The sequence below is a fragment of the Echeneis naucrates genome, chromosome 21 (assembly GCF_900963305.1).
Source record: "Echeneis naucrates chromosome 21, fEcheNa1.1, whole genome shotgun sequence".
In the NCBI taxonomy this organism is placed as follows: Eukaryota; Metazoa; Chordata; class Actinopteri; order Carangiformes; family Echeneidae; genus Echeneis; species Echeneis naucrates.
In genome coordinates, this window is record NC_042531.1 from 17,459,123 (window position 1) to 17,472,631 (window position 13,509).

Consider the following 13,509-nt stretch of genomic DNA (forward strand, 5'->3'; position numbering starts at 1 on the left):
GCACCAATGTTGGTATGAGCTTAGCGAAGAAGAGAACAAATACCATCGATAGTGTAGCCTTTTCACCTTATAATCGACCACAGGTAAGCTTACAAGCAAACAAATGAGCGAATATATTAGTTTTAAATGCAGCTTCATTAACTACCGGCCACCTGACAGCCAGATAAAATAAGCTAACGTTTTTCTGTTGTATAGTTAAATATGGATAATTAACGTTTAAAATGACTGAAAAGTTAATTTTGCTTGGTTGGACATTTGCCAGGCTGTGAGATTTACTTTAAACCAAACGTCTTTCTTCTTTGTAAAACTAACACCAAACACCAAATTAATAAGACTACTGTCCAAGGCTACAAAAAAACAACCGAGGATGGAAACAGAACCTTCATTTTCACGGTATCCCCCATCAATGCAGAAACCGGAAGGAAGTGAAGTCGCTGGGAGAGGTGGGTGAAGTTTTTAATAGTGAAATTACCACTGAAAAAATTGGTAATTTTTTACCAACATAAAATATATTAGCTTGATGCTAACTCAGACGCCAAGGCTATGATCACATCCAGTATTCTTAGATATTCCTGTAATTTGTAAGAAGTACTTTGTACAGAAGTTTTCAGTTTTTTCCTATCTGATTGCTATATGTTGACTGCAGGAGAGCTGCCGGATGGAGCGACAGACTGTAGACCAGGCCAAAGTTATGGCAGAAGCCAGAACATACCACCAAAGAGAAAGGCAGTGCAGATCCCTGGGACCATAAAGAAGTGCCGCAGCACAAAGCTTGGTCAAAAGCACAGAAGTCTCCGTGAAACTCTGGTTAAATTCATATGGTAAATTGCAAACCTTTACCTTGTTTTTTTTTTTTTTTTTATGTTTTTCGTTCTGACATGCCTGTTCATGGTGTCATTCATGTTTACATCTCACTTACCTTTAAATGTTCTCTATGGAATCTGCCTAACGGACTTGCTATCGAAACAAGATCTTGTGTTTCAAATGGGAGGATTCTATTTTTTTGTTGTTGTTTTTGTTGAAGTATTAACATTTTGTCGACATTTTCTGTGGATATCAGTGAAAGATGCTGTCACCGAGATATCACATCTTTTTCACGTTTATTTTTTTCTGTTTTTTTTAGTGAACAGGAAGAGGATGCCAGCTGTTCACCATGTGGCTCTCCCAAAATTACAGCACAGAGTGACCGTGAATTGGTGAAAGGCTGCATACACTTGATGGAATTATGTTACTGTCCTCTTTTGCTGTGTACATGTCCATAATGACGACATTGTGCTCATTCTTTAACCATGTTTTTTAAGACAGTGAATACTGTAGTCTTTGTCACTGTTTTGTTTTGTTGGTTTCAATGGTTGCAGTTGCCAGGTACTGTATGTTTCTTCCTAATGCAATACTTTTTTGTCTCTTAAAAATAACTTATGTCATTAACATTTAGAACTTTTTAAATTCTTGCCTGTATTAGGCTCCTCACTAAACCTATCGCACTATTTGTCAAATTTAGAATTTGTACATGAATTTTACAGTTGACGCTTAAATCAGCGAGCAGACTGAAAATGTAACTTTTGCTCAGGCAGGCAGCTTGGACAATGACATAAACATTTGCCAGTGGAAAATTATTATCTACACACTGAATTATATACCCTACAATTAAATTAGATTAAATTTAATGATTAATGTAATTGACAACATTGTAAATATTTTTTTCTCATTCCTATAAGTTACTGAAAGTAGTTTCTAATATCCTGTCAAATCAGAGATACAACTACTACATCGAGAACGGGATAGACCTGGAAAATGTGTCTCCTCTGGAGGATTCTTGGCTGGAGAGCATTCTAGACCTGGTGCCATGCCACCTAAAGAGCCTGAACACAACACTGGATCTGTTGGTCAATGAAATCAAGGAAGACTACCTGCACAGTGTCAAGACAGCGATATGTATACATTAAAATCTTGAGTGCCTGGATCTTTTGCAATTCAAAAAATGTTGTCATGGCATAATGTTAGTTTCAATTACTTTTGTTTTTGATTTCAGTGAAGTATACATTCAGAGATGGAAGAGAAAATTCCACTGACAAAGCAAAAGAACTGCCCTCTCATAGACTTGAGTAAGTCAACCCTGATGTAGAATATTGCATGTGTATGAAATATACATTGCCTCTACCTTGAGATCTTGTAGTTTGGCTTTTAAGGGGCATGCACCCATTCCCTGCTCTCCTTTGTTCAAAGAAAAATATAGGTTTTAATAAACAGTGACTGAGTCAATCTGTCTTATATTTTTTGCCAAGTAAAAGTCTCATTCATTCAGTCCCCTTTTATCTTCCATGGTCAGATTGGAGGTGCTGCCAAAACCATGGAACAAAGACTTTGTTAAAACACGAAAGCGTTTGCGACATAAGCTTCATTCTATCAACCCTCTGATGCAGCAAGTACTATCTGTTTGGTATGGCTGTTACAAGTAAGTATGCTGGATATATTGTTATACTGAATTCCATCCTTTCTCACTTAATTTTATTAATTGAATGGAATGTTTGATGTGACTTTGATGAATTTGTTCAGTTATTTTTTTTTATTACAACATATGAACATACTGAAAAAAAAAAAAATTATTTTTGTTGTCATTATGTGAGAATTTTGTTCATATATCAAAAGCACAAAGTATAGAAGCCAATAAAAATTCTCCAGTTATACAAAATGAAAGCACTTAGTCTTTGGAGCTGGTTATGTTGCACATTTTACATGTATATGCTGTCATTACACCATAATACCAGTTAGAAACAACTTTCCTACCAAAAATTTTAATATTGGCACAGATTGAATGAAAACCAGTTGACCTGCTTTTGGAAATTTCTAGGGATTGCCTTTCAGACATATGTTGTTTCTCTCAAGCAGCAGTTGCAAACAAATGCAGCTGTTTGGCATGGGCTTGGACAAATCTTTAAGAACCGTGACAAGTTTTTCAGTTATTGAAAATTGTGTTTTATTCAAGCGTTCAAGTTGTTTTCATCCTTTCAGTGTTGTGGCACCAGTAAGTTACACAAGCATGAAAATGTGTGATTCTTGTCATGTTCACATTCACAGTATGTTCTATCACATACTTGCAGAAATGTCAGTCTGATAGATGTAGAGGAGTTCCACAGTAGGGAGGAGTCTATGGAGCTGTCTGTGTTTCAGCAAATTATCACGAGACACGTTGATACTGCCACTGGAATCCTCATCAAGGGGTGAGTCCACATTATCGCTTATCACCAAGATAAAAATTCTCCATCAAATAACCATTAGGTCAAAAAATTATTGTTTTTGTACAGATGTAATGTACGTGTTCTGAATAGAGCTTGTGTACTTTCAAATTCAAAGAAACATATGCTCCTATATGAAGACAGCAATTTCAACATTATTGCATATTGCATATTATTTGCATATTGAGTAAAGACTAACAAATTCCCTGGATCCCTGTTCTCTATACCAGTTGGATTCCCGAAGTGCAAAGCATTTACTGCCATGGATACAAACACCTTCTGGTTCCTAGCTTTGGTAACATTGCCAAGCTATTGTCTTTCTTCAACTGTGTGGCTGCACTGATGACCACCCAGCTGCAGAGCCTTGTGATAGACACAATGAACAACTATACAAAGTTAATTTCCCAAGACTTGGTAGGAGAAAAAAATAAGACTTGAAACCAAAACAGCATCATTTAGAGTGGTCCAGACTACTCTTAGAATGGCTGCAATAAATTCCAAATTTTGTCTTTTTTTTTTCATTTTCCTTGATTTGGATTGTTGTTCAAGCGGTCAGACCAAGCTTACAAGCACCCAGGATTTGTGGTGCACCTAATCCTGGAGGACAAGGAGATAAAGTTTGAGCCTGACTTCAAACAGTATGAGGAGGCTCTCATTAACGTCTATCAATTCATGGTCAGGTCTATCAGTATAGTACCTCGTGTGGAGACCAAACTGTTCCCTGAATGGGTAAGAAGAAATCAGCATTTCTCTTATGAAAAATGAAATTCAAACATCTTGCATAATGTTTTGTTATGTTTCCCATTCAGTGAATGAGGCAGAAATATAGTGTATATGCTAAATATTTTAGCAGTGGTTGGCAGGCTTACCTGCTGCTCTGTTATGTATTTTTAAAATGACAGTGGCTAGTGATGGCATTGCAGTCACTATCTACTTTTACACCTGAAGAAACGCTTTCTTTTTCTGCTGGGATATCAACCTCATATTCTGTGTTCTTAGCCAGGGTCACAGTTTGGGAGCACCCTGAAGCCCATCATCCTGCCAGAGATCCTTGAGGCTCAACAGGAAGAGGTGCGCAGGGTGCTCTGGGCTGAGTGTGCCAGGCCTCAGGAGTTTGTCCATGAATATGATAAATACATCAATCTGGTATCTAAGCGTGCAGAGGAAGATGTAGAGCAGTTCCTCCGGAAGCAGCATGCCTTCCAGGAAATCATTGAAGAGGTGTTATACTACCAGCAGCTTGCTGAGCAGATCCAGTACTCATCATGCAAGGTATTTGATCAGAAGGTTGTAACTTTCCAAAAATAGCAATTGATTTGCCCAAAATGAATTTGTCTCCTTCACATTTAGACTGTTACCTGCTACTGATCAAATCAAGTCAAGTCATCTTTATGTCTTAAAGTGAAAAATGGCTTGAGTTGATCAAAGTTCAGCACAAATTGCCTAAAATAAGTAAAAAGAAGCAAAACAAGTTCACAAAAAAAGTAAAACAAGGAAAGCATAATAAATATATTTTTTACAGAAACATTCATAACGATGAACTTGATGATGTAGTTTTAATGTATTAGTTTAATGTATTAATTTGATTTGTCTTCAAAACCTCAAGCCATGCATTGTAATGTAAGGAAATGGCAACAAAATCATGCAATGTAACAATTAGAGTTGATTATTAGCATTGAAGGTGTACAAAGTTAATGTGTCTGTAATCATGGTTACAATTGCTATGACTGAGTCCTTGTCTGTTTGCTGTATGAAAATTGTATCAGTGCACTTTTAAAATGGTATTTATTGAATTACTGAACCATATTGGGTTTTTTTTAGGTGATTCGTCTCGGCATGTTTGAGGTCCAGTCCCATAAACTCATCCACTCTCTTGTCAAGCGTGCTCATGAGCTACAGCAGAAACTAATTACCCACATGCTTCAGGACCATCAGGACCGCAACAAGAAGTCAGTTGGTTCACTGTTTTCACTTTTTCATTCAGTGCCAGCGAATGCTCTCGTCACATCCAGGAAGACATTTTAAAGCAGCTGAAGAAAATGATCTTTCAGTAGGAATTAACAGCTAATAGTATATTCTTGTGGCACTAAAATATGTATAAATCAGTATCAGAGTTAGGGTTTAAACTTTACTAGGTCACTCTGTAGCCTCAAAATAAACACTGGGCATTTTGCAAGAATCAATTAATCACATTTGCTTGTAAGTACCATGTGTGTAGAGAATTTGTCACATTCTCCCATACTTAGAATTGTTCAAAATAGAACAGTTTTCTCTTCACTATAATAAACTTTGTCACAGCACAGTCCTGTACCAAAAACTTGTTACATTTTGGGCACTCTAGTATAAGTCATGTTTTTGTATGCTTATTTCCATTAGCAGACTTCAAGTTCCGTGCTGTAGTTTACTCTTTTGAGACAATTTCTCAATCAACCTTTCCCATCAAGAGTGTGAACAGCAGTGCAGTCAAGGGAGTTTTGGTAAATTCACCTTGGAACAGTTACAGTAACAAGCCTCACATAAAATGGAAAACATGAGAAGAATAAAAGTTCTTGCAGGCCCAATGTGCAGGTCATAGGGGTTGTACAGCAATATCCTTTATGGTTTCAGTGGTGGGTCTTAGCTCCAGGCTGTGCCATAGCAAAATTGTAAGTCTGTGAAACCTTTTGTTTATGCCACTGAATTAATTCTTTACCTCTCACAGGCTCTGCATTGAATTTGAGAAGATTGCAGAGAAGGCACTGAGTACCCCTCCTGACACACAGAAACTAATGGAGCTTAAGGTAACTACCCTATATTTTTCATGCAGTATTTGCCATACAATGATCTCTCATTGATTTTTCATTCTGAATTGTTTTTGTTATATGGATGTAAAATTATACATTTATGTATATTATAAGTTTATGTTGTTACTGTTCAGGCCTTTATGAACAACGTGGAGACCACAGAGCTGCCTATGTTGGAGGAAACATTGTCTGAATCCAACACACAGTTGTGTTTCCTGATGGACTTTGTCACTCTCTCACCAGTGGACATGAAGCTCAACACTGAGACTGTCCAGTGGTTTAAGCGCATGCCATCCATCTTTAAAGAGCACCGACAGATTATTAATGAAAAGACTGAGCAATATCAGTCTGGCCTTAAGGTCTGTTTCTTTATATACACTACTCACAATAAGTTAGGGATATTGTTATTTACATGAGTGCTTTTCCTATTTGGTCTGAATTTTAATGAAATAAGTAAAAGTTCCCTTTGATATTACTAATAATGAATGAGAAGAAACACCATTTTCATTAGTTTAATATTTATTACCCCAAAAATTTAGACAATAAGAAGGATAGCCCCAAATAACAAAAATTGACAATGTCAGTAGTGGGAGTTTCCACCATTTGCCGCAATGACAGCTTGACAGCGACATCTCATGCGCCTCACTAGCCTCATGATGTTGTTCTGAGGCAATGCGTTCCACTCTTCCACAAGTGCTACACGCAGTTCTGCCAGGTCACGTGGGGGTGGGGTACGATCATCGAGTCTCTGCTTCAGCTGGTCCCAGACGTGCTCTTTGGGGTTCAGGTCAGGGGACATTGCTGGCCATACCATATGAAGCACTCCGACTTCCTGAAGTCGAGCTGTGACAATTCTGGCACGATGTGGTGGAGCATTATCATCCATGAACAGACTGTTGGGGGTGTGCTGGCGGAATTGGGGGATGATGATGGGTTCTACGATGTCTCTGAGGTAAGAACGTGCAGTGAATGAGCCATCTACAAAAACCAAATCTGTTTTGCGCTGACTGGTGATGCCTGCCCAGACTGTTGCACTTCCTCCACTGACACCAAGACACCGCCGTGAACATTTGCATTGGGCACAAGACCATGTGACCTGGACAATGCAGCAGTGGTCTACCGTCCTGTTCACTGATGAGTGTCAGGTCACCTTGCACAGAAATGATGGTCGTCAGTGTTGCTGGAGAAGGAGATACGCTGAGGTCAACATGGTCCCCAAGATTCGCTTTGGTGAATTAAAATTAAAATTCAGACCAAGTAGGAAAAGCACTCATGTAAATAACAATATCCCTAACTTATTGTGAGTAGTGTATTTGTCTATTATTGCCCATTGAATTATTTTTGTTCGACTGGATATTTTTGTATCCAATTATTATATTTTTACAGACCTATTCAATTAAATAGTTAATGATAAGGTAACATAGATAAAAGTTAATTGCTGCAAAACAATTTTTGCCTTTATGTACGTACATTCCAGTTTTGCAGAGAGCGTTTCATGGAAGAACTGGAGAGCTACAATGTGCAGATGGAGGAGTTTGCCACCTTTGGAGAACTGACGGATCTCAGCAAGTACTTGAAGAAAGCCCAGGCTCTGAATGCTAAACTGGAGTTAGCCATGGAAAAGGTGCATCAGCACTGAATTGCTCGAAAAGAGAAGACAACAGGAAAAAAACAAATTAAGTATTAATCTGTAGCAGTTTTGTCATATTAAGTTGATGGTGGTGAGTGACAGTATGCCAATAATGGAGCTGATTCAGAAAAAAAAAACAAAAAAACATCAACGCATAAAGTACCTTATTCACCTTCATGCATGGTGTGATTTAAAGCTGAGTAGAGTCTTTGAATTTATTTTACAACCAATTCACATTATTATTGCATTGAATTGCAGTATGAGCATTCCAATAAGCTAGCTCTAGAGGGCAGCATAAGACAAAGTAAGAATTTATGTACTGTGGCTGTAAAAGGCTCTATTAAATTTTTCTCATCTATACATTGACATGCATTTAGTCATCCAACTATTTTTTCTTTGTATGTTAATTTCTTTCCTTTACCCTCTCTTCCAACCTTTTTACCACCAAGATTAATGATTTCAACCAAGAGGAGGAGGCCTATGGCTGGCCTGCTTCCCAGTACCCAGAGCGTAAGAAAATTCAGGACAAGCTCGCACCTTTCCTTTGCCTCTATGAGACAGCCACCGATTTCCTAAATCAGTATGAACAATGGCTGCATGGGCCACTCTCTGGTGTGAACCCAGACAAGGTATGATCAATTTAAAATAAATTATTTTTACAAGCATATATGATTTTGTACATATGTATAGATGTATAGATGCTATTCCTTTTGGTTCCACCGCTTAGTAACATAAACCTCACCAATGTAGGTGGAAGGGGATGTTGGAAACTACTGGCGCACTCTGTACAAGCTGGAGAAGTGCTTCTCTGAAGTTCCCAAAGCTTTGAAAATAGCCACTACTATGAAGGCTAAGATGGAGGACTTCAAAGAACATATTCCTATGGTCCAAGTATGACCCTCACACATTAATTTATTATTCAAGTTAAATAATTCATACAAATTTTATAGTGTAAACTGACATGTCTCTATGCAAAACTCTTACATCTCTTGTATTCTTCATAGGTATTGTGCAACCCAGGCCTACGTGACCGCCACTGGAATGCGATGTCCGAAATTGCTGGTATCTCCATAAAGCCAGCTGATGATGAGGCCTGTGTGGCTCAATTCCTCGCTATGCACCTGGAACAGCACCTAAGCAGCTTTGAAGGCATCAGTGAGGCGGCCAGCAAGGAGTACTCCCTGGAGAAAGCCATGGAGAAAATGGCTAGTGAGTGGGAAGACATGGAGTTCAACCTCTTAACGTACCGTGAGACAGGCACCTCCATCCTATCATCTGTGGATGAAATCCAGATGCTGTTGGATGATCATATTGTGAAGACACAAACTATGAGGGGCTCACCCTTCAATAAACCTTTTGAGGTGGAGATACGGTGAGAAAGAAGAAAGATTTCCCCTAAAACATTTTGCTTTGTGAACTAATCACTCATGTTATAAATTATGTAAATATGAAAACAATTATATGAACTCCTCCATGAGCTAAATTCAATTCTTGTACATTACCTTGCTATTCATTGTTTGCTAGGTATAAAATCCATAGCAATATTTAAAGCCATCTGCACTACCATGGTAATGCTAAAAATGTATTTATACCATGATTTGGCAGCAAGAGCTGTCCATTTATGTATCAGTCAGTCAGCGGAGGTGAGTGACAGTTTTTGACTGAGCTGACGCATTTATATTTGTCTAACAAAGACTTCTTTCTAAAGACTCAAATAATTTTTTTCCTCCTGAAAATATTCAGTATGAAACTTAAAAAACAAAGGTTTCAGTTGAGCATACTGTATAATTTGTTAATGTTTTACTTCACTTGATCTACCTCTGAATTTAGCAAATAATACAAAAGAGGTTGAGCTTGTTGCTGCCAGGCACAGTTTGACACAGGACTCCCTGCAACTTTGTGAATTATTGTGCGGAAGCAGTTAGTTTAATGCCATGTTTTTGAAAAATGTGTTTTGCAGTATCACATGAAAACTTTATAATGCCTTTATCCAGCCTGGTGTGTGGGAGACAATGTTACTGCAGTGAGGATAAAAAACAAGTTTGTCAGTATTCTGTACAAAGTCTTACTTCAGCTTGTCTCATCAATCTGTTCAACTACTTGTTTTAACTACTATGCATAGGATAACTGGAATTGGATTCAAAATACCATATCGTATATACCATACTATATTATACCAATTAGTAATTAGGGAAACCATTTAACTATCATTACTTCACTGAGGTGAAATGTGCTTGATCTTCACAAGATGCAGACAGTAATTTTGTTTTACTTTACATAGATAAGGATTTCTAAGCCTAGTCATTGTTATATTCATTAGTGTCTGTACATAATCAGTCACATGAGTTTTTAAGCCATCTTAACATTATAAAGTTATCATTTGTCTTCCACATGTTGTCCCTTTCTCTTCTAGGGAATGGGAAGGCATGTTGCTGCTCCTTCAAGAGATCCTGGATGAATGGTTAAAGGTGCAGTCCACTTGGCTTTACCTTGAGCCCATATTTAGCTCTCCAGATATCATGACTCAGATGCCTGAAGAGGGACGCCGTTTCACAACTGTGGACAAAACCTGGAGGGACACTATGAAAAATGTTTCCTTGGTAAGTAAGATATTTGACTTTGTTTTTGTTTTGCCATGTTTGATTGTCTTTAGGTAAAAACTTATTACATGAGGATGTAATGACTGTCCGGAATACAAACTGAAAGGGGTTTTAGCACCAGTGGATGCACCTTGACATGACACAGGGCATCTCTGAAACCAGACTATGTTTAAAGTCTCATGCTCCTGTCACAAAAGATGCAATAGAGACTAAAGAGGCACAGTCATATTTGATTATATTGCACATAGTTTTTGTTAAACTTACTTTTTTATGTACAGGAAATCGAGTATTTAAAAATAGTTTTTATGCCATAAGAGTTTTTATGTTGGGCTCAACTGACCATGCTAATTTATAGCAGGAAGAATGTTTTGTGAACAATTGATTCATTTTTTAAGTTTGATATGCATGTACGGTATGCGTGGCACGCACGGTGGTGCAGTGTTTATCACTACTTCCTTAAAGCAAGAAGGTTATTGTTTCCTTTCTATTAGTAGTTTACATGGTTTCCCTGTGCCTGTTCCCTCGGAATGCTCTGACTTAAATGCTGGGGTACCTGGATTTGGTAACTCAAAAAACCCCAAATGTGTGAGTGTGAATGGTCACTTGTGTTTATATCACGGGTGACCTGTTCAGGATGTCCCCCCACCCTCACCCAGTATCAGCTGGTATAAACTCCGCCCCACTCTTTTGCAGATAAACAAAGTATTATAATGGTTGCATATGGTATGCGTTTTTGGAGTGACAGATACTATTGCCACCTCTCTTGCAGATATTGAGATATGATTTCATTCAAGTCCATCAGTTTGTCAGTCACTGGGCTTCACTAGTGACTGGTCATAACAATAATGTCCTCCTTGGCCAAAAAAAGATATTTGGTTAACTTGTTTAATAGTCAAAGCACAATCTTAGGACATGTACAGCCTCTTTAATAGTTTTTACATTGCAAATTGGTTTTACATTAACTTATAGAGACATGCTGTTAACCATCGAAGTTTCCCGGTCATGTCAGGAGAAGACTGGGAGGCAGCAAATAGGGTGAATCGAAAAATCTTTGTCTTACAACTTGTTTTCACAGTCAGTAGTCCCGTAGCTTGAGCTGTAATTACACATTGAAATTCTAAAATCAAAAAAGTCAAGCAAATGCAGGTCATGCCTGGTGTATTACCAGGCAGTGAGAAATTCAAGAATAGAAACTAACATTGTCAACTAGAATCAAATGAAAATGATTACACAGCTCTGACTTGTATGACAGCATAAACCTGACCAAGTGGAGAAAGCAAACTCAGAAACATTCTCAAAGTAAGAGCGACAGCACATAGTGAGAATGACTACAGAGTAAAGAAGAAGTACACGAATATATAACAGGAGCTGAAAAGAGTGTTTGGAGTTGGGTAGAGAAAGACTGAGCAGGAGGAGGAGGGAACCAGGAGGAAAGGAGTAGTGAGCAAGGCAAAAACAACAGATTGAGGATAGAAAGTGAGTGTTGCACCAGCCTCCTCAAAGAGTTTCCAAAGGGTAATTGGCGTCCTCAGTAGACCTGAAATGAGACACATCAATTTCAGGCAGTGTCCTCCAGAAAGCCCAGGCTGACTGCACCATCAAATAGAAATTATGGATTTTGTCTGGAAGGGGCAGGTCTGTACTGAGCCACAAAGAAAATGAGGTCACCAAGGGACAAGGAGGCTACACACAGATGAGCGTGCATACTGTCTTGTCTAGCATGAGTTGTGCACATAGCTATGGAGCATGTTGGCACAACTGTTGATATTATTAAATGGCGCTATTTCTTGAGCTTATTGGACTTTTTTTAACTTCATTGAAGTTAACTCAGTGCATGCACAATGGCAAATCACTCCTGTCATGTAATGGCCCAATTAAATTTAAGATAATTAATAACACTTGAATTAACATTTGACTATAAACTATGTAATTTAGTTAAGTAAGTTAAGATGGAAATTACAGGCAACAATTAAAAGACTGGTTCCTGTTTCAAACATAGATCCTTTTGTGTTTTGTTGTGCTATAACTATTACCATGCGCCTATATAATTAAGCTTTGCCAAAATGTCGCAAGACTGCATATACTACTGTTCATTCATTGATTCATCACAAATCTATCTGTTTCTGAGTTGTGAGGGGTGCTGGAGCCAATCCTAGCTCACACCAGGTGAGGGCGGGATACACCCTGGACAGGTCATCAGTCCATCACAGAGCTAACATCGCAGACTTTTATTCTGATGCTTTATGAAGACCTGCTTCATATAACTTCACTTAAGGGGAAATAATGCACAGTGATAAATGTTTTGGTGATTTAGTATTTTTTGTCTACCCCCGACTATCAGAGCTGCTTGCTGCCAGTCTCTTCAAACCTCTGAAGACAATTTAAGGAGTTGGACTTACTTAATTACTTAATACTTAATTAAAGAAAATGTTTGTCAGTTTTAAAGTTTGTGTCATAAAATCAAATCATTGATAAATAATGAATATAATTATTAAGCAGTGTAAAATATAGATGTAAAAATATAAACTAGATTTATATTAGCTCTTCCAAAATTCAGATCATCATTCATCAGATTTTAAGTTAGTCCAATTAGTCATGGGTTATATACCAAGAATCGAGCATTAGCACTGTGCCCTGTCTCTAAATATAACTAATTCCTTTAAATTTTGAACCCAAATTATTCTACTTTGCCAGTAGTTGGAAAAACACACCCTTTGATAGGCTTATTTGCAGTAAGATCTGACAAATGACTCTTTCCTGCACCTCCTTCACTGTATTGGTCAGCAGTGCATAAAATTGGAAACAACTCATTTCTGTAATACCACACAACTAAGTAATCTAAAAGTCAGGCTAGGGGCTCTCTAACCAAAAATCAAAAGGGCTAAATGCTTTTCCTAAATAACCACTGGGAGCTGCTCTAGATCCACTGATCTACAAGCACATTCACATTCCAACTGAATTTTCCTCTACTTTTTTGTTTGCTGCCTTCTTTAATGGCATTCATCTACTATTGCCTGCACATTTGCAGATGAAACCAAATCAATTAAAACACATTTTTCAATAAACCTGCTTCCTTTTAACTGTGCAGCTGCCACATCCCTGCCCTCTCTAATGAGCTCAGGGAGTGAGTAACAATTGACCCTGCAGTGTTCACAGGAGAATGATAAACATCCATCCATCTGTCCATCTTCTACCGCTTTTCCGTTTCTGGGTCACAGGAGGTGCTGGAGCCAATCCCAGCTCACACTTGATGAGGGTGG

General features: G+C 38.1%; 1 protein-coding gene across 1 annotated transcript in view; it reads left to right on the forward strand.

Moving 5' to 3' along the window:
• dnah7 (dynein, axonemal, heavy chain 7) overlaps positions 1 to 13,509 on the forward strand; it is a 65,551-nt gene continuing 52,042 nt past the window's right edge. The window contains exons 1-19 of the mRNA XM_029529748.1: positions 1 to 83; positions 347 to 443; positions 647 to 821; positions 1,124 to 1,196; positions 1,755 to 1,935; positions 2,033 to 2,105; positions 2,330 to 2,455; positions 3,102 to 3,221; positions 3,467 to 3,650; positions 3,786 to 3,965; positions 4,236 to 4,508; positions 5,058 to 5,185; positions 5,938 to 6,016; positions 6,154 to 6,378; positions 7,497 to 7,643; positions 8,099 to 8,278; positions 8,400 to 8,540; positions 8,654 to 9,021; positions 10,063 to 10,249. Of these exons, the coding sequence (XP_029385608.1) occupies positions 15 to 83; positions 347 to 443; positions 647 to 821; positions 1,124 to 1,196; positions 1,755 to 1,935; positions 2,033 to 2,105; positions 2,330 to 2,455; positions 3,102 to 3,221; positions 3,467 to 3,650; positions 3,786 to 3,965; positions 4,236 to 4,508; positions 5,058 to 5,185; positions 5,938 to 6,016; positions 6,154 to 6,378; positions 7,497 to 7,643; positions 8,099 to 8,278; positions 8,400 to 8,540; positions 8,654 to 9,021; positions 10,063 to 10,249 (3,006 nt within the window). The 5' untranslated portion in view covers positions 1 to 14. The remainder of the gene's footprint in view (positions 84 to 346; positions 444 to 646; positions 822 to 1,123; positions 1,197 to 1,754; positions 1,936 to 2,032; positions 2,106 to 2,329; positions 2,456 to 3,101; positions 3,222 to 3,466; positions 3,651 to 3,785; positions 3,966 to 4,235; positions 4,509 to 5,057; positions 5,186 to 5,937; positions 6,017 to 6,153; positions 6,379 to 7,496; positions 7,644 to 8,098; positions 8,279 to 8,399; positions 8,541 to 8,653; positions 9,022 to 10,062; positions 10,250 to 13,509) is intronic.